Here is a 25115-nt window from a genome sequence, read left to right as displayed (position 1 = left end):
GGTTTTTTTTTGTTTTAGTTGTATTTTTCTCTTTTCTGCTGCAACTGTCTTCTATTATTACTATGAAAAGATTTAACGTTTTCCAAAATGAATTGCCACTGTATGAGAACTCTTTACATGTAATGATCGAAGGATCCACAAGGTGGCGGTAAAGCAATAACATGAAAACCGACAATCATAAACCTGGAAAGAAGAAGACAAAGAGGACTGCACGTGGTCTGTTGTGCTGAATGTTTGAGTGTTTCTCTGAAAACTATCTTCGGTCCAGTTTTAACGAGTTTATGAAAAAGCTCCCGTTAACTGCTGCTGAAGCAACATTCAGAGTTTCAAGAAATAATCGTCAAGTCAGAGGAAGAGATGGATGATCAGCGCAGACTGCTGGATTTCTCCCGGATCCCCCAGATAATCTTACACCGAATAGGTAGGAAACACCAGCGTTTGGACGAAGGTTAATGTCTGCACCTTTCTCTGTGAGGATCATTTTAGTAAATGTTCTTTTACCGTATAAATATTTTATTAACATATTAAAACGCAGACATGAATATTACGCTGTGCCAATGGCTTATTTATGTAGAGAGAAAATGACATTTTTATTCCTCTCCTTTAACTACTGAGACTTACTTCAGAAAACAGGAGAAATGTGAACAACGAAGCGCAAGTTTAGTAAAACATACAATATTAATAGTGGTGTTAGTAGCTGTAAATTTTATAATGTAAACTAAATATTCTATAAAAGTCAAATCAAGAAGCCACCGCTACACTGAGGTGATGCTTCGTATGTAGATAAAAGTTTAATATCNAAAAACCTTGAAGATTGTTTTTATAGTTTATTTTTTCCAGTTTGTTAAGCAAATAACAATGGTCAAACATTGTTATTTGCTTAACAAATTTGGTCAAACTTTTCATTAGAGGTGTGTCGGTAAATCCATGATAAATTTTATGAAGCATATAAAACTGAGACCTTATGGAGTGAAAATAGTCTCAAAATATCTGTGCGTATGTAAAAAGATTTGTGTGTGTGTTAAAATATTTGTGTGTGTAATACTCGATTTGTAAAACTTAAAAATAAAATAAACCTTCTCCTACGCCTATACATGTTGATAAAGTACACACAAATCACCTGGTACACATACACAAAACTGCATTTACACACAAATCTGGTTACGAGTGCACAACTATTTTTGAGACTCATTTCACGCTTCTGGGAAGCTCCAAGATTTGTGTGTAGATGGTGCGTTTACATGCTAGTTAAAGCTGGGACATCTGAGTTTTGCTCGGAGTCTATTGTTTTTCATCCTCTGACGTCCTCTGTGCTGTGCCGAAGTGGCAAATTCGTTAGTTCGCTGGATGTGACGACTGATCTGTCTCTCTGTCTACGCTTTTGAATTTTAAAGTGTTTTTTTTTGTTGATTTCTGTTTTAAACAATGAAAGATTTCTCCTACTTACTTCAATAAAGTTAACAATAACTCTTTTTCTCTGTTTCTTTTCCAGGTTCCCTGCAGTTTAACCAAGAGAGAAGATCGACTCTGGACCAGGAGGAGTTGGAACCTCTGCAGGGAAAACATGACCAGGAAGAAAAAGAAGTTTACTGCAGTCAGGGTGAAGAACAGATTGAATTAAAACAGGCGACTGATACCTGCATGTTGGTTCCTGTTGATGAGCAAACACACCAAACTGAATCAGAACCAAACAGGAACCAAGTCCTCTTAAAGGAAGCTGCTGGAGCCGAGAAGCAAAATCAGGAAAGAAGAAAACCTTTCTCATGTGCCATCTGCAAAAAGCGTTTCGCTTTAAAATATGTTTTTGATGATCACATGAGAACTCATACGGTTCAAATCCTGTTTTCATGTGTGAAGTGTGGAAAAAGTTTCAGTCAAAAACAGAAGTTAAATCAGCACATGATGTTTCACACTGGTGAAAAACCGTTTTCATGTGGGAGCTGTGGAAAAAGTTTTAGAAGAAATGATAGGTTAACTAGACACATGATGATTCACTCTGGTGAAAAGCCGTTTTCATGTGTGAAGTGTGGAAAAAGTTTCAGTCGAAAACAGAATTTAACTCGGCACATGATGATTCACACAGGTGAAAAACCGTTTTCATGTGTGATGTGTGGAAAAAGTTTTAGTCGAAAACAGAATTTAACTCTGCACATGATGATTCACACTGGTGAAAAGCCGTTTTCATGTGGCAGTTGTGGAAAAAGTTTTAGTCTAAAAAAGGATTTAACTCGGCATATGAGGATTCACACTGGTGAAAAGCCGTTTTCATGCAGGATCTGTGGAAAAGGTTTTAGGGGAAAACAGGAGTTAACTCTTCACATGAGGCGTCACACTGGTGAAAAGCCGTTTTCATGTGGGAGCTGTGGAAAAAATTTTCGTCACAAAGTTAGTTTAACTCGGCACATGATGATTCACACAGGTGAAAAACCTTTTTTTTGTGGGAGCTGTGGAAAAAGTTTTAGGGGAACACAGGAGTTAACTCAGCACATAATTATTCACACCGGTGAAAAGCCGTTTTCATGTGTAATCTGTGGAAAAAGTTTTAGTCAAAACCAGAGTTTAACTCAGCACATGATGATTCACAGTGGTGAAAAGCCATTTTCATGTGGGAGCTGTGGAAAAAGTTTTTGTCAGAATGGTAGTTTAACTCGCCACATGATGATTCATGCAGGTGAAAAGCCGTTTTCATGTGGGAGTTGTGGAAAAACGTTTCGTCACAAAGTTAGTTTAACTCACCACATGAGGCGTCACACAGGTGAAAAGCCGTTTTCATGTGAGACCTGTGGAAAAAGTTTTCGTCACAAAGTTAGTTTAACTCACCACGAGGCGTCACACAGGTGAAAATCCATAGAAGTATTATCCATATGTGTCCTATGTTGAGGTTCACTATTCAATTCATTTGGTTTAACACTAGAATGAAAGACTGGAGGGGTTTCATGTTTATAAAGCTGAAAGTTGTATTTGTTAAATGTGATCATTTGGATCTTCACATTTGGATTCTTGGAGATGTGCAACCACGACACATTTTCCTTCAGAGATGCTTTGTTTTCTTTTCCTGGCATATTCTGTATCAAAAACAATACTGATCAACTGTATGTTATTAACATCCTGTTTATGTACAATGTGAAGAGCAGAGGGCTCAGCACACAGCCCTGAGGAGAGCCAGAACTGATGCTGATAGCTGAAGTAGCTTTGGAGCCCACTGACTATTTCATGCACTAACTGAGTTTGACCGGACATGGACTCCCTTCCAGAACATTCTCACAAGACTGGACTTGAGGGACTGATTGGTATTATTCTATCCTGTATAGAGAAAGAGTGGGTGGGTGGATGTTGTTGATCTTAATACACTTATAATAAAAATTCCAATGTGCTGTTATACACCAATTGTGCATTTTCAGATATATATCAGATACTTTTATATTCAGATATATCTACATACAAAATATGCTTATGTCACTTATGTAATGAAATAAAAATTATTTATTCTGTTAGAATTATTTTCACTCTGCTGTCAATAGCAGAGTTGACATACTGTAATATTTTTTCTCCGTAAAAGGTAAGAAAAATATGTAGTTTAATGTTTGATAATGACTGATTTATAAATCAAAAGTAATTTCTCAATAACGTATAAAAAACGAAATACAGGAAAATTATTTGTCTTGAAATGTTATATGTTCATTAAATTATGGAATTACATAAATATATTCTTTAATAAAACGCTGTAAAAGTGTGTCCATCAATTTCAATATAAAAATTATCAGTGTCATTTCTATCAAAACATTGTGCTTTTTATTCAAAAATGCCCCCAAACAATTAATTAATGACATTAAAAGTAAAGAATTCTGTCTTCACCAATTTCTTTGATTGCCAAATCTATTAATGTGTGTCAGAAAATGTGTCAATGGCAGGTATTAACTTAAAATACTTTGTAGAAAGGCACTTTATAAAGTTCGGTCCATTCACTTGTATTGGCTTACTGGCAGAGATGCCACATTCAATATGGCAGACGCTGTTACGTATCGCAGCAACGGGCCGGCCCGCTCCATGAGGCGTCTACCTATTAATGTCTATGTGTTCAGCTACGTACATTCATTTTGCGCCCCCTCCTCACCCCACGCCTCTAGGGACAAGGAGTCTCTAAGAACCCTCTCTCCCCCCCTCACACGTCGTTCAACCAGACAGCCTTTTGTAATCCATAGGGGGGGCCTATAAAATATTTGGAAACCACTGGGAGGGCGCAGGAGAAAAAGTTTGGGAACCACTTACATAAGCTAACCACAGCTAACTAGCCCTCTTAGCGAAGGAAGAGAAAGGAAGTAGCCATGGGGTCCTCAGAAGTTCTGGTGCCCCCCAATAATGCCTGATTTTTTTATTTATTTTTTTTACATTCTTTTCATTTCTGACGGTGTTGACAAAAACTAAGGACAAATTTCAATGGAGTTGGAAAATATATAAACATGATTTTTAATTCAATTTATTGATACTTTTATAATTATTTATATGATTACTTATACTTAATTGTCATATAATTCTAGTATTTCTTTAATTGTTTTAAGCTGTTATAATGTATTGAGTTCTGCTCCGGGACAAGGGATTTTACAGGCATCATCCACCGACTAGTGTTTAAAATAAGAAAATATTCAGCAAACACCAGAAAAATATATACTGCTCAAAAAATAAAGGGAACACTTAACACAATATAACTCCAAGTAAATCAAACTCCTGTGAAATCAAACTGTCCACTTAGGAAGCAACGCTGATTGACAATCAATTTCACGTGCAGTTGTGCAAATGGAATAGACAACAGATGGAAATTATTGGCAATTATATTTAATTCATTCAGATCTAGGATGTGTTATTTGAGAGAACCCTTTACTTTTTTGTGCTCACATGAGCCAGGTTAATTTAGTTATATATTTGAAAAAATATATATTTTGTGTATATTTTATTCAAATTTTGTGCTTTATCCATAGGACCTGTTTTGTCCCTATTCTCAAGAATCACTGATTTTAAATTTTTTGCTGTGCATATTGAAGACTGTTGATAAAATGTATGACTGTTAACACATTTAAAGTGTCAAACTCCAGTCTTCAAGAGTCGTTGTTTTGCAACTTTTAGATTTGATTCTGGCTCAACACACTTGAATGAAAAGTTTTATGAATAAATAAAAAATAATTACATTTAATATATATTGCTAATATACATACATTGATCTTTATTTTAGAAATTATGGTTGTCGTCAATAATTTAGTGGTTTTTTTTTGTTTTAGTTGTATTTTTCTCTTTTCTGCTGCAACTGTCTTCTATTATTACTATGAAAAGATTTAACGTTTTCCAAAATGAATTGCCACTGTATGAGAACTCTTTACATGTAATGATCGAAGGATCCACAAGGTGGCGGTAAAGCAATAACATGAAAACCGACAATCATAAACCTGGAAAGAAGAAGACAAAGAGGACTGCACGTGGTCTGTTGTGCTGAATGTTTGAGTGTTTCTCTGAAAACTATCTTCGGTCCAGTTTTAACGAGTTTATGAAAAAGCTCCCGTTAACTGCTGCTGAAGCAACATTCAGAGTTTCAAGAAATAATCGTCAAGTCAGAGGAAGAGATGGATGATCAGCGCAGACTGCTGGATTTCTCCCGGATCCCCCAGATAATCTTACACCGAATAGGTAGGAAACACCAGCGTTTGGACGAAGGTTAATGTCTGCACCTTTCTCTGTGAGGATCATTTTAGTAAATGTTCTTTTACCGTATAAATATTTTATTAACATATTAAAACGCAGACATGAATATTACGCTGTGCCAATGGCTTATTTATGTAGAGAGAAAATGACATTTTTTATTCCTCTCCTTTAACTACTGAGACTTACTTCAGAAAACAGGAGAAATGTGAACAACGAAGCGCAAGTTTAGTAAAACATACAATATTAATAGTGGTGTTAGTAGCTGTAAATTTTATAATGTAAACTAAATATTCTATAAAAGTCAAATCAAGAAGCCACCGCTACACTGAGGTGATGCTTCGTATGTAGATAAAAGTTTAATATCCAAAAACCTTGAAGATTGTTTTTATAGTTTATTTTTTCCAGTTTGTTAAGCAAATAACAATGGTCAAACATTGTTATTTGCTTAACAAATTTGGTCAAACTTTTCATTAGAGGTGTGTCGGTAAATCCATGATAAATTTTATGAAGCATATAAAACTGAGACCTTATGGAGTGAAAATAGTCTCAAAATATCTGTGCGTATGTAAAAAGATTTGTGTGTGTGTTAAAATATCTGTGTGTGTAATACTCGATTTGTAAAACTTAAAAATAAAATAAACCTTCTCCTACGCCTATACATGTTGATAAAGTACACACAAATCACCTGGTACACATACACAAAACTGCATTTACACACAAATCTGGTTACGAGTGCACAACTATTTTTGAGACTCATTTCACGCTTCTGGGAAGCTCCAAGATTTGTGTGTAGATGGTGCGTTTACATGCTAGTTAAAGCTGGGACATCTGAGTTTTGCTCGGAGTCTATTGTTTTTCATCCTCTGACGTCCTCTGTGCTTGTGCCGAAGTGGCAAATTCGTTAGTTCGCTGGATGTGACGACTGATCTGTCTCTCTGTCTACGCTTTTGAATTTTAAAGTGTTTTTTTTGTTGATTTCTGTTTTAAACAATGAAAGATTTCTCCTACTTACTTCAATAAAGTTAACAATAACTCTTTTTCTCTGTTTTCTTTTCCAGGTTCCCTGCAGTTTAACCAAGAGAGAAGATCGACTCTGGACCAGGAGGAGTTGGAACCTCTGCAGGGAAAACATGACCAGGAAGAAAAAGAAGTTTACTGCAGTCAGGGTGAAGAACAGATTGAATTAAAACAGGCGACTGATACCTGCATGTTGGTTCCTGTTGATGAGCAAACACACCAAACTGAATCAGAACCAAACAGGAACCAAGTCCTCTTAAAGGAAGCTGCTGGAGCCGAGAAGCAAAATCAGGAAAGAAGAAAACCTTTCTCATGTGCCATCTGTAAAAAGCGTTTCGCTTTAAAATATGTTTTTGATGATCACATGAGAACTCATACGGTTCAAATCCTGTTTTCATGTGTGAAGTGTGGAAAAAGTTTCAGTCAAAAACAGAAGTTAAATCAGCACATGATGTTTCACACTGGTGAAAAACCGTTTTCATGTGGGAGCTGTGGAAAAAGTTTTAGAAGAAATGATAGGTTAACTAGACACATGATGATTCACTCTAGTGAAAAGCCGTTTTCATGTGTGAAGTGTGGAAAAAGTTTTAGTCGAAAACAGAATTTAACTAGACACATGATGATTCACTCTGGTGAAAAGCCGTTTTCATGTGTGAAGTGTGGAAAAAGTTTCAGTCGAAAACAGAATTTAACTCGGCACATGATGATTCACACAGGTGAAAAACCGTTTTCATGTGTGAAGTGTGGAAAAAGTTTTAGTCGAAAACAGCATTTAACTTGCCACATGATGATTCACACAGGTGAAAAACTGTTTTCATGTGTGAAGTGTGGAAAAAGTTTCAGTCGAAAACAGAATTTAACTTGCCACATGATGATTCACACAGGTGAAAAGCCGTTTTCTTGTGTGATGTGTGGAAAAAGTTTCAGTCAAAAACAGGAGTTAACTCGGCACAGGAGGATTCACACTGGTGAAAAACCGAATTCTTGTGGGAGCTGTGGAAAAAGTTTTAGTCAAAAACGGGAGTTAACTCGACACATGATGATTCACACAGGTGAAAAGCCATTTTCATGTGGGAGCTGTGGAAAAAGTTTTAGGAGAAAACAGGAGTTAACTTGCCACATGATGATTCACACTGGTGAAAAGCCGTTTTCATGTGTGAAGTGTGGAAAAAGTTTCAGTCAAAAGCAGAAATTAACTCAGCACATGATGATTCACACTGGTGAAAAGCCGTTTTCATGTGGGAGCTGTGGAAAAAGTTTTAGGAGAAAACAGGAGTTAACTTGCCACATGATGATTCACACTGGTGAAAAGCCGTTTTCTTGTGGGAGCTGTGGAAAAAGTTTTCGTCACAAGGTTAGTTTAACTCACCACATGAGGCGTCACACAGGTGAAAAGCCATAGCAGTATTTTCCACACGTTCTATGTTGAGGTTCACTATTCAATGGATGTGGTTTAACACTAGAATGAAAGACTGGAGGGGTTTCATGTCTATAGAGCTGAAAGTTGTATTTGTTAAATGTGATCATTTGGATCTTCACATTTGGATTCTTGGAGATGTGCAACCACAACACATTTTCCTTCAGAGATGCTTTGTTTTGTTTTCCTGGCATATTCTGTATCAAAAACAATACTGATTAACATCCTGTTTATGTACAACGTGAAGAGCAGAGGGATCAGCACACAGCCCTGAGGAGAGCCAGTACTGATGCTGATAGCTGAAGTGGCTTTGGAGCCCACTGACTATTTCATGCACTAACTGAGTTTGACCGGACATGGACTCCCTTCCAGAACATTCTCTCAAAATTGGACTTGATTTGTATTTTTCTATTCTGTATAGAGAAAGAGTGGGTGGGTGTTGTTGACCTTAATACACTTATAATAAAAGTGTTTTTTTTTGTTTTGTATTTTTCTCTTTTCTGCTGCAACTGTCTTCTATTATTACTATGAAAAGATTTGAAGTTTTCCAAAATGAATTGCCACTGTATGAGATCTCTTTACATGTAATGATCGAAGGATCCACAAGGTGGCGATAAGGCAATAACATGAAAACCGACAATCATAAAACCCCAAAGAAGAAGACAGGACTGCACATGGTAGGAAACGCCAAGGGGAAGTTAGAAGAAAAACTCAATCTTTCTCAATATTTTTGGTCTAGTTTCTAGTCCAAATATATATTTTTGTTTCTCAACCATATGACAATGTAAAGATGCTAAGTTACAGGCTCCCAGTTGCAACATAAAAAAAAACACGCTTTCAATCGACCTGACCTAGAACGTTTTCATCACCACCTGACAAAAATATATATAGAATAATTTTTAATGACCCTATTAGTGATATTTTTACTCATTTTACCAACAAATGCTTCTCAAGAAACTAAATATTTAAAACAAAAAATCCACAGAACTAAAGGTGGTGACAAACTAGTGAGTAAACTGAAAAACTTGGTACATGTAAAGTAATTCAATTTATTTAAAATACATTAAAATGAATTAATTTTACATTTAAGTGAGATTTGACAATTTCACAGTCACAAAAACCGATACAGTTGACATCTGACGGAGTTGACGAAATGCCAAACTACCTCAATTTATATGACGTTATTCTGAATGAGGCCATGTTGTAGCTCATCAGGTTCATGAAATCTTTACAGTAAACCAAAATTAAGTTTTTATTTCACAAAATTTCATCAAAGTTTTGTAAATTGTCAGTTTTTACAAAACCTTGTAAAAACTGGTTGTCACAACCAGTTGTTTGTGGTTGTGACAAACCATGATGTGGCTTGTCACAACCACAACATGGTTGGGACAAACAACTTGGGAATAAAAAGAAAAAAACTAGAGAATAACAAATTAACCAAAATTTATTTATACTTTTATAATTATTTATATGACTACTTATACTTAATTGTCATAGTATATAATTTTAGTATTTCTTTAATTATTTTAAGCTATTTTAATGTATTGAGCTCTGCTCCTGGACAAGGGATTTTACAGGCATCATCCACCGACTACAGTGTTTAAAATACAAAAACTTTTGAGCAAACACCAGGAAAATATACATTGTTGTGCTCACATGACCCATTTTAGTTTAGTCAGATATTTGAAAAAAAAATATTTTGTGTATATATATTTTTTTATGTATTCTTATTGATTTTAACAAGAGAACAAGAAACATACATATATTCACTTACAAATACTTAAAATGTAGATCTAGACCAGACAAAAACCTAAAGGACATACACACTGGGGAGGGGAATAGATAAAAAAGGGGGTTTTGTAGCAGACCCTTAATAGACTAAACAACGTAAACATCAGTTTGACTCACCATATGACCTTATAACCAATCCTTTTTCCATCCATCGAGTTGGATATCATTTTGGCAAAAGACAGACCAAATCACCCAAAATTTATCAAGCTTGTTCTTAGTAAAATAGTTGATTTTCTCGAGTACAAAGTAGAATGTTATTTGTGTGGTCCATTGGGAAATTCCACATAATGACCCTTTCTTCCAAGAGTGCAATGCAGCGTTTAGCTTCCAAAAAGAGACATTAAGTAAGGATCTCAAGTTGTCTGGGATAACAAAGTCTTCAGAATAAATATTAAAGATGCACATTTTAGGATTCAAAGGAACCTTTTTACCAGTCATTTGACCAATCACAATCAATACATCCTTCCAAAAAGCCAACACTCGAGGACACGCCCACATACAATGAAATAAAGAACCTTTTTGGGAAGTACATTTAATGCAAGTGTCAGGAATATTAGGGTTAAAATGATGCAATTTAACTGGAGTGATGTATTGCCTAGTCAACCATTTGTATTGTAATAATTTGGAATTTGTGTTAGCAGATTGTGTATGGATCGAAGTGCAGGCTTCTGACCACTCCTCACTCGACAAGCTCTCTCCTAAGTCCGTTTCCCTTGCTTTTAGGATGTTGGCCGAAGATTCTTTACATTTGTCAACAAACAAGCAATAAAGAAGAGACACCTGTCCTCTGTCATATAGGTGACTTACAATAATGTCTTCTAATGGAGACAAAGAGGGTAGATCAAGATTATTAAAATGAAACTCCAAACTTGAAGATATTTATAGAAATGTTTCGTAGGAATGTCATATTTGTTTTTAAGGTCTTAGAATGACATATTCTCCCTATAAAAAGATCATTGGCTATCCCCTTAGCAGACCACAGTTTAAAACCTGGGTCCGCTCTACCTGGACGCAAGTCCCCGTTTCCAAAAATGGGTGAGAACTGGGATAGTTGTTGCTTTTCTCTTAAATAATCAAGTGCTTTTTGCCAGACAAGCAATGTATTTTTCAGAAAAGAGTTTTTTGTTTGTTTAATAAGCTTTTTCCTGTCTGATGAATACAAATATAGATTTATAGGAATAGAGATCAGCTGGGACTCCATTGTAACCCACCCTGGGGGCTGTCTGGAAATAAAATAAAACATAGCTGCCCTGATCTGGGCTGCCCAGAAATACCATAATAGATTGGGCAATGGTAAACCTCCTCTGTCGTAAGGCAAATATAAAAGGGGCAGTCTCACTCTAGGACACTTACCGTTCCAAATAAAGTTGGAAAAAGTTTTATCTATCTCCTTAAATCCTTAAAGAAGAAGGGGGGGGGGGGGGGGGGAGTGGAACTGATTGGAAAACATTCTAAAAATTTTGGCAATATTGCCATTTTTATAATATTGACGCGACCTATTAAGGAGATGGGTAGTTTGGACCATTTTTGTACTAATTGCATAACTGATTCTGTAAGGCGGTAATAATTAGTTGGAATAATATCGTTTATTGTAGGGGTGACTTTAACACCTAGATAGGTAAATCCTTGTTTTGATGCTACATATGGAGTTGAAACTGGAGGACTGAGACGTTCTTTTTCTGATAAGTACAATATTTCAGATTTAGCATTATTTACCTTATATCCTGAAAAAACTCCAAAAGACTTAATTAAATCAGTTATTGTGGGCATGGTGTTACCCAACTTAGAGGAGAACAGGATTATATCGTCTGCACACAGGGCTATACAATGTTCCAAGCTCCCTATTCTTATGTGGGTTATATTATCGTGTTTGCAAATTGCCATAGCTAAAGGCTCGATGGCCAGTGTGTACAACAGAGGAGAAAGTGGGCAGCCCTGCCTTGTCACACGTTTCAATTTAAAGGGAGATGAAATTAGACCATTGGTTAAGATTTCAGCTTGTGGGTTTGAGTAAATTAGCTTTACCCAGCTAAGAAATTTCCCTCCTATACCAAAGCGTTCTATAACAGCAAACATATATTGCCATTCTATCCTGTCAAAGGCCTTCTCTGCGTCCAGTGACAGGGTAGCATTGTCTGGAACTTCAGATTTCTCAAAAATTACATTAAACACCCTTCTGATGTTGTGAAAACCCTGTCTTCCTTGTACAAAGCCATTTTGATCAGGGTGGACCATCATGGGTAAAAGTAGCTACAACTTCCTAGCTAACACTTTACACAAAATTTTAACATCATTATTAATAAGAGAAATTGGCCTATATGAGCCACATTGAGTTGCAGGTTTACCTGACTTCAGGAGTAGGGAGATGATTGGTGTATTAAGTGAGGGAGGGAAAGATCCTTTTTTGAAGGATTCTTGATACATGTCAAGCATTGGAGGTATCATTTTGGATTGAAAAATTGTCTATATTTTAATTGGAATTTCATCAGGTCCTGGGCTCTTACCACCTTTCATACCGGATATAGCCTCAGACAGTAATTGTGCATTGAGCTCAAAATCAAGTGATTTTAAGGATTCGTTATCTAGGGGAGTAAATTCCAATGAATCCAAGAAATCAGTTTGTGCCTGGGGAACCAGGTGTGAGTACTCTGAGCTATACAATTTGTAGTAAAAATTTGAAAACATGTTATTTCTTTTGGGTCAGATGTAAACACCCCTTCAGCTGTTTGAATTGAGTTTATTGCTTTATCTGTTTGTTCCTGTTTGATACGCCAAGCCAACAGCTTACTGGCCTTTTCACCTTGTTCAAAATATAATTGTTTCAGTCTCATTAAACTTTTAATTGCTTTATTTGTAGATAGCATGTTGTATTTAGCTCTTAACCTAAGAGGTTCTGTGTTTAGTTGGGTTGAAGGACTGTTAAATAATTGCGTTTCTGTGTTTTTAATAGATTTTTCAAGTTGTTCCAATTCTTGCTTATTAGTTTCATGCTTAAAATATTTTGTTCCCCCATCCTAACTTTGTTAAAAAAGAGAAAATGTTATGAAAATCATAGGAATTATTGTTGATGATAAGAGGAATAAACACAGCAAAAGACTTGCAGGTAAATTCATTTGTTTCCATTTTATAGAGGGCAAACACATTATTTCAGGCAATCCATTCTCTCCTCCAATAACTTTTGGAAATTAAAAGCACCTGTTTCCAAATTCTCAAAAAATATTATGTGTTATAGCATACTAGACATTTCCTTAATCCAGTAATCTGTCATATTTTACATTAGAACGGGATTTACCAAAAAGTTTACACTCTGATCTTTTCAGGAAGTCTTTATTTTTGTGCCCTGCTATCAGCCAGCTTCCCTCCTCCTCCTTTATCAGAAATGAAACATTATTAATGCACACAACGTGTTGGAAACCTGTGTTTGTTGACTGACTTATTTGTCAGGCTTACGAGACAAAGGCTGGAAAAAAAGATCGACTCACTTCGCGTTTAAAATAACACAAGACCTCGTTTATTTATGTATGTATTTTTATTTTGACAGCTGCCGATTAAACTGAAAGTTACAACATTGACATGATTATATGAGTAGTTTTTACCGAGAAATCGATCAGAAACGCCGTGAAAATGGTCAGATCCGCCGGATCCACTACTCTGGCTGCAATGCGCGCTCCCAACACAGGGGGGAACAGAATTTCTCACGGTATCCTCGTTAGCGCTAATTCTGTCCTCTGCTTGTGTAACACGCGTGGTAACAGTTCTTATATCCGATTGCAACCCCTGGATAGCAGTTAGCAGGCTATCAAATCTCTTAACAAAGTCATATTTCATCGAGTTAATAGCCGCCACGAGGTCGTTAGTGCTACCTGCTTCCATGGCCGCCAGACCATCACCATCTGTTTCTGTGGATTTGTTGTTAACAGGAGGCATATCCGAGACGCCACTGCCAACTAGGGGAGAAGCTGCCCCGTCGCTGTAGGCAATGCTAGCGTTAGCTAACCTGCTACTCCCGGACTGTTGCGCTGGGCTCAACATAGACGTTATTAAAGCCTTTTTGGAGGTTGGTTTTGCGTTCTTTGGTGCTATCTGGTACTAGTTAACAGCGATAACTAGTATCAGCGATAACTAGTACAGTTGACTCAAGAAGCAAGATATAACAGGTTGTTAATTAAGTTTTTTAGAAGGAAATTGATGAGGGCTTCACCGCACGTCCGTTCAGCACCACGACATGACCGGAAGTCCCTATTATGTGTATATTTTATTCAAATTTTGTGGTTTATCCATAGGACCTGTTTTGTCCCTGTTCTCAAGAATCACTGATTTTTAATTTTCTGCTGTGCATATTGAAGACTTGATAAAATGTATGACTGTTAACTCATTTAAAGTGTCAAACTACAGTCTTCAAGGGTCGCTGTTTTGCAACTTTTGGATTTGATTCTGGCTCAACACACCTGAATGAAAAGTTTTATGAATAAATAAAAAATAATTACATTTAATATATATTACTAATATGCTTACATTGATCTTTATTTTAGAAATTATGGTTGTCGTCTATAATTTTGTGGGTTTTTTGTTTTAGTTGTATTTTTCTCTTTTCTGCTGCAACTGTCTTCTATTATAACTATGAAAAGATTTCAAGTTTTTCAAAATGAGTTGCCACTGTATGAGAACTCTTTACATGTAATGATCGAAGGATCCACAAGGTGGCGGTAAAGCAATAACATGAAAACCGACAATCATAAAGCCCCAAAGAAGAAGACAAAGAGCTCACGTGGTCTGTTGTGCTGAATGTTGGGAGTGTTTCTCTTGATCAAAAAGCTCCTGTTAACTGCTGCTGAAGCAACATTCAGAGTTTAAAGAAATAATCGTCAAGTCAGAGGAAGAGATGGATGATCAGCGCAGACTGCTGGATTTCTCCCGGACCCCCCAGATAATCTTACACTGAATAGGTAGGAAACACCAGCGTTTGGACGAAGGTTAATGTCTGCACCTTTCTCTGTGAGGATCATTTTAGTAAATGTTATTTTCCCGTATAAATATTTAACATATTAGTACGCAGACATGAATATTACGCTGAGACAATGGTAGTGAGAAAATTACCTTTTTTATTCCTCTCTAACTACTGAGACTTGCTTCAGAAAACAGGAGAAATGTGAACAATGCAGCGCAAGGTTAGTAAAGCAGGCAACATAAAATATTAATAGCGGTGTTAGTAGCTGTAAATTTTATAATTTGTAATAAATCAATTGTAGTGGCGATTCTATGTCAAACCAACAGTGGTGGAGAAAGTACTCAAAAAATGTTCTTAAGTAAAAGTAAAAATACACAGTCAAAAATGTACTCAAGTAAAAGTAAAAGTACCACATTAACATTTTACTTAAGTAAAAGTAAAAAAGTACTGGCTTTTAAAAATACTTGCTGAATACATAACCTAATCGCTAATAGGTTAGCGATTAGGTTAACGATTAGTGTGCCGATCGTATTTAATTTTAATACATCAGAAATGTGCCATTGTAATAAACAATGCCACAGATTAAACATGTTCTTATTGTGTTTATTCTCTGTAACAGTTTAGACTTTGATATGCGATCCTATGAATCATAATTTTAGGGAAGGAAACTTCTTGTCTCCTGTCCTAACATTGCATGAACTTCATTAGTGACATTTATTTAAAAAGAAATCCAACTGAAAGGGGATGGAAAAAAGGTGGTGGGGGCGGACATGCAACCAAGGAGACATGTAGCAGAGTTGTAGTCAAGACCACCTAACCAGAGACCAAGACCAGCGCCCTGCGCTAAATGACACAATAAAATTAAGTTTACCTATCAAAATTGGTTCTCAGACTGATCTGAAAGATCCACATTCCCATAAGAACACCTAGATATGAAATACTTAGAGCTGACCAGTATCAATTAAAACTCATTTCATTCTGTTTTGCTTTCATCGCTGTGCTACAATCCGCAAAGGTCTCCTGGCATCCCTATAATAATAACGCCCTGGGCGGTTGCCCATATTGCTCATGTAATTTGTATTGCTCATTTAATACACTGAGGTGATGCTTCGTATGTAGATAAAAGTTTAATGTCCAAAAACCTTGAAGATTGTTTTTATAGTTTATTTTTTCCAGTTTTGACAAGTAAATAACAAAGGTCAAACTTTATTTGCTTAACAAATTTGGTCAAACTTTTCATTAGAGGTGTGTCGATTAATCCATGATAAATTTTATGAAGCATATAAAACGGAGAACTCACCTAAACTTGAGCACAGTTAGTTTTTATTTTTTGTCATAAATCGTTGTCTCTGGTGACATAGCAAATAACAAGCCAATCACAACCCTCTCTCCTGTTTTTCCCCGTTTTCTTTTTGATCCAGCCATTTTTTCATGCAACCAGATTAATCAAAGTTTGTGTATCAGAATCACAAACATTTTTACTTGTTTATTTATTGTTGTTTTGCCTATTTCACATATATTGTCCACTTGATGTCCCAGTGGAGCATATGAAGCACAGCGGTGCATCGGCTCAGGAGTCCAGTGATTGGATGGAGTTCCTCAGGGCTTCATGAAGCTTCATCTCATCATCACTACTTTTCATTGTTTCCTCTGCTGCTCTGGTCAAAACCTAAAGGCCCAACCCAGTGCATGCTGGTCCAATACCAGTCCCTATAGTGACGGAAAATGGACCCACAGTTCTTCCTGTTTAACTTAGAAAAGTAAATAACAAAGGACAAAAACTAAACAACTATTAACCTACAAATAAACTCATGTTTGTAAATAAACCCCAAAGATATAAAGTGGACTAAAATTAACTTTTTATATAATTCAGAGCAATACAAATAAAGAAAATTTTGACATAATGCAATTTACTGTTAAATATCAACAATAATCCCTACTACAATTATCCATCCATCCATTTTCTTACACCCTTTTCCCTCAGTGGAGTCGGGAGGATTGCTGGTGCCTATCTCCAGCTAGTGTACCAGGCGAGAGGCAGGGTTCACCCTGGACAGGTCGCCAGTTTGTCGCAGCCCTACTACAATTAATTTTGCAATAAAATATGATTTTAAAATCCGTTCATGTGAGAATTCTCCAAATGTCAGCTGGATGTGACGACTGATCTGTCTCTCTGTCTACGCTTTTGAAATTTAAAGTGTTTTTTTTTGAGTTGATTTCTGTTTTAAACGATGAAAATTTCTCCTACTTCAATAAAGTTAACAATAACTCTTTTTCTCTGTTTTCTCCTCCAGGTTCCCTGCAGTTTAACCAAGAGAGAAGATCGACTCTGGACCAGGAGGAGTTGGAACCTCTGCAGGGAAAACAAGACCAGGAAGAGGAAGAAGTTTACTGCAGTCAGGGAGAAGAACAGATTGAATTAAAACAGGAGACTGATACCTGCATGTTGGTTCCTGTTGATGAGCAAACGCACCAAACTGAATCAGAACCAAACAGGAACCAAGTCCTCTTAAAGGAAGCTGCTGGAGCCGAGAAGCAAAATCAGGAAAGAAGAAAACTTTTCTCATGTGCCATCTGTAAAAAGCGTTTCGCTTTAAAATATGTTTTTGATGCTCACATGAGAACTCATACGGTTCAAAACCTGTTTTCATGTGTGAAGTGTGAAAAAAGTTTTAGTCAAAAAAAGTATTTAACTCGACACATGATGATTCACACTGGTGAAAAGCCGTTTTCATGTGGGAGTTGTGGAAAAAGTTTTAGTCAAAAACGGGATTTAACTCGACACATGATGATTCACACTGGTGAAAAGCCGTTTTCATGTGGGAGCTGCGGAAAAAGTTTTAGTCAAAAAAAGTATTTAACTCAGCACATGATGATTCACACTGGTGAAAAGCCGTTTTCATGTGTAACCTGTGGAAAAGGTTTTAGTCAAAACCAGAGTTTAACTCAGCACATGATGATTCACACTGGTGAAAAACCGTTTTCATGTGGGAGCTGTGGAAAACGTTTTAGTCTAAAACAGGATTTAACTTACCACATGATGATTCACACTGGTGAAAAGCCGTTTTCATGTGGGAGCTGTGGAAAACGTTTTAGTCAAAAACAGCATTTAACTCGGCACATGATGATTCACACTGGTGAAAAACCGTTTTCATGTGGGAGCTGTGGAAAACGTTTTAGTCAAAAAAAGCATTTAACTCAGCACATGATGATTCACACTGGTGAAAAACCGTTTTCATGTGGGAGCTGTGGAAAAAGTTTCAGTCAAAAACGGGATTTAACTCGGCACATGATGATTCACACTGGTGAAAAACCGTTTTCATGTGGGAGCTGTGGAAAAAGGTTTAGTCAAAAACAGAAGTTAACTCAACACATGATGATTCACACAGGTGAAAAGCCGTTTTCATGTGGGAGCTGTGGAAAAGGTTTTAGTCTAAAACAGGCTTTAACTCAGCACATGATGATTCACACTGGTGAAAAGCCGTTTTCATGTGGGAGCTGTGGAAAAAGTTTCAGTCAAAAACGGGATTTAACTCGGCACATGATGATTCACACTGGTGAAAAGCCGTTTTCTTGTGGGAGCTGTGGAAAAAGTTTTTGTCACAAAGTTGGTGTAACTCACCACATGAGGCGTCACACAGGTGAAAAGCCATAGCAGTATTTTCCATACATGTCCTATGTTGAGGTTCACTATTGAATGGTTTTGGTTTAACACTAGAATGAAAGACTGGAGGGGTTTCATGTCTATAAAACTTGAAAAGTTGAAAGTGTGATCATTTGTATCTTCACATTTGGATTCTTGGAGATGTGCAACCACGACACATTTTCCTTCAGAGATGCTTTGTTTTGTTTTCCTGGCATATTCTGTATCAAAAACAATACTGATCAACTGTATGTTATTAAAATCCTGTTTATGTACAACGTGAAGAGCAGAGGGCTCAGCACACAGCCCTGAGGAGAGCCAGAACTGATGCCGATAGCTGAAGTGGTTTTGGAGCCCACTGACTATTTCATGCACTAACAGAGTTTGACCGGACATGGACTCCCTTCCAGAACATTGTCACAAGACTGGACGTGATTGACTGATTAGTATTATTCTATCCTGTATAGAGAAAGAGTGGGTGGGTGGATGTTGTTGATCTTAACACACTTAGAATTTAAAATACAATGTGCTGTTATGCACTAATTGTGCATTCTCGGATACATCTACATACAAAAAAATTTCTGATAAGGTTTCTCTTCAAAACAAGATGAGATTGTAACTGATGCTGTTATTTGTTTCAGATTATATTAACCAGTTTAACTCTACCCAAGTAAAGGTTTTGTGAATAAATAAACATGTTTATGGAAAATGTAAGAAAGCATGGTGGATTATTATTGTCTTCAATAATTTGGTGTCTTTTGTCTTAGTTGTATTTTTCTCTTTTCTGCTGCAGCTGTCTTCTATTATGACTCTTGTTGTTGCGCAACACCTCCCCCCCCTTCTCTCTCACTCTACTTCCTCTTCTCAGAGGAGGGAGATGTGCAGCCAGCTCTCCATCTAACTGGTAATTTGAGTTTTCTAAATCTGATGGGATTTTACCCTGTTCAGAACTGAGTAAACTCTGTTTAAGCTGGCGTCGAGAAAGACTAGCCTGGTTTCTAACGACCTCCCCCTCCAGATGTCCCACCCTTTTTCACCCTGTGAATTAGCCAGATTGAGTAGCTTGCAACCAACTAGCTTCACAGAGCACACCTGTTAACGGTCGCTCTTTCTCTTTATTACAACTTGCACTTGTTACTGAACCAGGTTGGTTTTAGTGACTCGGGCGAGTCCCAAGGGTGTTGTTTTAGTTTTGGCTAAAAGCAACCTATAAAACATTCCTACTTTTTCCTCCCAGAATCAAACTTCATAGCTATTTCACAACCATCAAAGAACTTTAAGGTGACTCATTAATTGAATGTCCACAACATCTTTTAGATTTTCTTAAATGCTAATTATTTTATTAGTAAGGCAATTTTGCAAGGGTCAGTACAGCTTAATTCAGTAGCAGAAATAATCAAATAAGTAAAATCAATAATCTAGCCTATCTTTCCCTAATGCTGACACTGAGAACTAAAAAAGGGAAACTTTGAGAGAGACGGACAGAGTTTGGCATTTTGAACCCCAGAACTGGCCTGATGATGAAGAAGGTGTTGCAGCAGCAGGAGGTTCCCAGTACAGGAAGAGTACTGACTTAGAGCGGCAGGTCTCGGGCCTCAGGGTGACTTCCTCATGCGCGTAGCGGTCCTCAGCTTCTTGTCTTGCAGCTCTGTAGCTCCCTTCTCCTCGTCTCACGATCTTCCTGGTCCCACGGAAGGAACACACCAGTTCTTCCTCTTTGCCTTTGTTCTTTGCCTTTGTCTTTATCTTCACCTTTGTCTTTATCTTCATCTTTGCCTTGGTCAACCCAGCTGTTGAGAGAAGTGCGATTTGAAGCCACATGTTGCGGGGCTAACGGGTTGGTCCCCATGTGCAGAACAGTCTTCGGCTCTGTGGCCCCGGCTCTTCTTCAGCTGCAGAGTTCTTTGTCCATCTCCGTCTTGGCTCGAAGCTGCCTGAAGGATCCAACCAAAGATTCCTCTGTTGCACCCACCTTATAAAGGGTTTATCCACCTTTTGGTGCGTTTACATTGGCTAGCTTTGTTGCTGTGCCTGTCTCATTGGCTGACTGCTTGGACAGATGATCTCATCTCCATCACCCTGGAGACCTTATGACCGGATCTCTGTTCTAATGTCCCCAAGTTGCTCAACAGTTCCTCCTACCTCTGTTTCCTGCCCAACCTTTTCTTAGGCAAGTTGAAGTTTAGCAATAAGGCCTTAGTCACCTCCGCTCTCCTATCAGTTCCTCTTTTCCCCTGACCTTTCACCTACCATCTACCTTCAACACAACATCAGTGACCTTTAATTACAGTTACAACATTTTACACCTTTTCAAGTTCAATGTCAAAATCACATTTATAACCTTTTTGGTTTAACATTCATTTATAATGTTATAATAACCATAACTTATTAGTTACTCTTATTATAATCATAAGGTGAGTTATTACAGACATTTCTGAAAAGAACCCAATAATAATCCATTATTGTAATTATCTGATACCAAATTACAGTTACTTGTTTCACCTTTAAGTACTTCCACAAGTGTAAGAGTAAGTGTAAATATTCTTATAATCAAACCAACATCAAGCACTGGTTAAACCAATATTAATTATTGGCATAATTACAAGTCATTATTTTAAGTATTTTACTCTGGGTTTTATCCAATCTCTCAAAATGTTTAGATTTTATTCTTTAAAAACCTTTAATGCTTTAAAATAAGGAATGGTCTGAACTATTTTTAGCCTGATGCAAGATAGAAACTTCCTCTTTATTAAGGAAATGAGCTCTTCCTGTTTCATGACTCTCTTTCTGCCTGACTATGATTTTTTATGATTAAATAGAAAAAAGTAGAATTAAACAAAGTTTGCAGGACACAATAACAACACACAACCAGATTCATTTTATTACCGTCTGACTCTACTGTTGGGTCTTGATGTCACCTGTGTAATTAATTTTAAGGTAATTTTATTTATTATTACTATTAAACTAAAATCTCCAGCATGGGGAAGTGGGATGAGCTCGACTTTTCTCGACAGTATAAAAAGATGTTACGTTTTTTGGCTGTGACTCAGTTGTATATTACATTTACTCAAGTTACATTTAGTTGAAAAAAAGATGGAGAACCTTTTACTTGAGTAATATTATGAATACTGCTACTCTTAAATATTTCTGGCTACTTACTACACACTTTGAGTTACTTCACTAAATGAAGAATAAACATGTTTTTACCAAAATGACAGACAGTTTATGTTAAAATGAGACTTTTTGTCTGTACACAAACTGTCGTACTAATTTTCTGTGCCTGTTGTACTATTTGGAGATCAAGCCCTGACTAAATATTTCTATTCTTAAATTAATAATTTATTGGACAGCCTGTGTTTAATACATAACTGAAGTCACTCCATGGAAAAAGTCCCCAGAAGACATTTTAATATAAAATGAATAAAAAATTACAGGGAAACAAATATTTGTAAGATTGCACCAACATCAGATCTCTGATGTAGCACTGAATTATTAGCTGCTGTTCAGAAAACCATCTGCATCATCAGCCGTCTGATGCACAGCAAGATTTCCTTTCAGTGCTTACACTCTGCACAACATGCAACTGTTTCAGACGGACATAAATATAAACACAGTGTTTTGCAAATGTAAACAAATGCTTCTTTAAATTAAAAAAAGCAATGCAATGTGTACAAATATGAGCTAATGTTCTTTGTTGTTCTATGAAAGCTGCTTTGGAAAACTCATTATTATGTCTCAGGGTCAGAAATATTCATATTTACTCTGCATAATCAGTGCCAGCAAAATATAAACTTTAACGCAGAAATCCAGTCAGAGAAAGTCTAATTACAGTTCTACAAACATGCAAAGCAATTTGTCCCTCAAATTTTTATTTTATGCAATTTAAAATATTACCACCACTCTATTAAAGACCTGTTTTGAGAGAAACACTTTAGAAACAAACCTTATTAGCAGGATCTTAAGCATGTAAACAAGAGGCAGTTGATGAAAAGAAACCCAAACAATCTCAGTTTTACCTTTTCTCCGCCTGCCTTTGCCTCTTCCTGGTGAAAAGTGCTTGACGAGAATCAAATATCAGCAGAAATTCACTGATTCAATATGGTAAAGTGATAACATACTGAGAGTTTATTTCATTTATTTATTTATTTGTGCGTCTGATCTTTTAAAAAAACATTATTCTTTGAAACCCAGTGTAACTATAAATCCTGACAATAACAAATGAGTAAAATAGGGTGATGTAAAAGTTCACCACCACCTGCAGCTGCGGTCACAGTTGAGTTATTACATCACTGGAGCTTATCGGCCATCGGTATTAACCTCCATGTGACTCAACATACAGATCTTAGGGATCATTTGAATCAGAAAGCTTCATGATGCACCACCATCTGCTGCTCCCATCTCAGTGCTGGGCAAACAGAAATCCAGTCCTTGAGGTCCAGTGGCTTTTTTTGGATGTGTTTCTGCTTGAACACCTGATTTATATGGCTTACAGTCTATAACTTGTTAAAAAACAACATGTGGATCTATAACTCTCAGTTATACAGAAGAAAAAACTGTAAAAAGCGCTGACAAAGGTTTATTCAGTTTGTGAACATCAATAAAATCCAAGTAAACATTATGTTGAGCTTTAATATTCAAGTGACAATTTGTAATTAATGATTGTGCAATAGTTTCAATCAAGTGATGCAGCATTTAACAACATCTGTATTTTTTATTTTCTTGAGATCTGTTAAAAAGGTCTTTGTATGTCTGGCTGGAGTCTCTTTCTCTTCTTCCTTCACTCAGACTCAGTCGTTGGAGGTTGATAACTGGATCTGCGTGAAACTCGATCCAGTCACTCCACAGTCGCTCCAAAAACAATCGGTTTAGTCATAAAGTTAGAAGAAAAACGCAAAATCTTTCTAAATATTTTTGGTCTAGTTTCTAGTCCAAATATTTTAGTGCACTTAAAGTAACTTTTCAACAAGATATTGGAGCTAGTTTTAAGTCCAGAATTGCTTAATATTGACTTAAAAATGTACTAGTTTCACAGGCTGATTATTTTACTTATAGTGTTGGATAAATGTCTTGTAATAAGTGAAATAATATGCCAGTGGAACTGGTACATGTTACTTATATTAAGAAATAATTGACTTAAAACAAGCTCCTATATCTTACAGAATTGCTATTTATAAATTAGTTTTGTCTTATTTCAATTAAAATTTTCTTGTTTCCTAAAGAAAAATTCATGGCAAGATTTTGGGTTTTTTCACAGTGCAAAAAAAAGAAAAACTACCCTGCAAAATGTATTTACAGTATAATCATAATCAAGCAACTTGCACATTATCTTCATTGCTTTTACAGAGTGAAATATTTCATAATTTTTAGTTTTTTCTTCAAAATGACATTAAGCCAATGATGAAAAATTACATTTACCATTAGAAATTCAGAAGAAATAGTAAATATTAGGTGGAAATGTAGTGCAGTTACAGCCAAGAGTTCTGTGGGAGATTTTATAGAAGAAGGGCAGCAATAATCTGAATTATGAAGACTCTCGTAGAGATGATAAGTAGCCGAATAGAGTTTTAATACTCTGCTGTATTTACCTCCAAAGTAGGCTCCATCACTGAGCACTAACTCCTTACTGTCACGCGGGTGACGGTGCCATGCTGGATGAAATACATTCTCCGACCCAGCGTTCCCTCTCGTATTACATAGTCTCCCGGCTGGAAAACATAAAGCGCAGCTTGGTCAGGATCACGGTGACAAAGTGAGGGTCGGTGTTGGCAAAGAGCGGCATGTTGGCGACAAGTCCACGGCAGTTATAGCTGACAATCTCCTGCATGACAGAGACAAAATGGACAGAAGTAAACTAAGTGGAAAACACATTTCGGTGATTCTTGAGAATAGGGACAAAATGGGTTTTAATTTTCCAATATTTTTTTGTTTTTTATTTCTCAACCATAAGTATGCAAATATGACAAATAATGTTTTGTAAATGTAAAGATGCTAAGGTATAGGCTCCCATTTGCAACATTTTTTTTTAAATTACACTTTTAATCGACCTGACCTAGAACGTTGTCATCACCATCTGACAAAAATAAATATAAAATAATTTTTAATGACCCTATTAGTGATATTTTTACTCATTTTAACGACAAATGCTTCTCAAGAAACAAAATAAATATTAAAACAAAAAACAACAAAAAATCCATCTGACGGAGTTGACATTGCATGACGGAGTTGACACAGAACTGAAGGTGATGACAAACTAGTGAGTAAAATGAAAAACTTGGTACATGTAAAGTAATGCAATTTATGTAAAATACATTAAAATGAATTAATTGCACATTTAAGTGAGATTTGACAACAATTTCACTGAAAGAGTCACAAAAAATCTGATGGAGTTGACATCTGACAGAGTTGACGAAATGCCAAACTACCTCATTTTATATGATGTTATTCTGAAGGAGGCCATATTGTAGCTCATCAGGTCCATGAAATCTTTACATTTTACCAAAATTAAGCTTTTATTTCACAAAATTTCATCAAAGTTTTGTAAATTGTCAGTTATGGTGTTGACACATCATGGTTGTGACAAACAATTTAGGAATAAAAAGAAGAAAAAA

At 36.4% G+C, this 25115-nt stretch overlaps 2 protein-coding genes across 5 annotated transcripts; both read left to right on the top strand.

Moving 5' to 3' along the window:
* The first annotated feature begins 165 nt into the window (after positions 1-165).
* LOC145553796 (uncharacterized) lies at positions 166-3381 on the top strand. Of its 2 annotated transcripts, XM_081612797.1 has the most exons (3): positions 166-421; positions 1493-2755; positions 2838-3381. In XM_081612797.1, exons 1-3 carry the CDS (start codon positions 358-360, stop codon positions 2849-2851), a joined length of 1341 nt encoding a protein of 446 aa, XP_081468923.1. In that variant the 5' UTR covers positions 166-357; the 3' UTR covers positions 2852-3381. The 2 variants fall into 2 exon arrangements, with proteins under 2 accessions (XP_081468923.1, XP_081468921.1); XM_081612795.1 differs by having other exon boundaries at positions 1493-3381.
* Positions 3382-5372: 1991 nt separating this feature from the next.
* Positions 5373-19225, top strand: LOC145553795 (uncharacterized). 3 transcript variants are annotated; one of them, XR_014089845.1, is made up of 2 exons: positions 5373-5676; positions 6750-8613. XR_014089845.1 is itself a non-coding variant. In XM_081612793.1 (2 exons), the coding sequence occupies exons 1-2, from the start codon at positions 5613-5615 to the stop codon at positions 18517-18519; spliced, it is 1425 nt and encodes a 474-aa protein (XP_081468919.1). In that variant the 5' UTR covers positions 5373-5612; the 3' UTR covers positions 18520-19225. The 3 variants fall into 3 exon arrangements, 2 of the variants coding, with proteins under 2 accessions (XP_081468919.1, XP_081468920.1); XM_081612793.1 differs by lacking the exon at positions 6750-8613 and adding an exon at positions 17159-19225; XM_081612794.1 differs by lacking the exons at positions 5373-5676; positions 6750-8613 and adding exons at positions 13025-14862; positions 17159-19225.
* Positions 19226-25115: the final 5890 nt, after the last annotated feature.

The sequence above is a fragment of the Poecilia reticulata genome, chromosome 11 (genome assembly GCF_904066995.2).
Source record: "Poecilia reticulata chromosome 11, P_reticulata-male-v2, whole genome shotgun sequence".
NCBI lineage: Eukaryota > Metazoa > Chordata > Actinopteri > Cyprinodontiformes > Poeciliidae > Poecilia > Poecilia reticulata.
The sequence above is the reverse complement of the archived record's forward strand: the minus strand, read 5'-3'. Positions and strand labels throughout refer to the sequence as shown.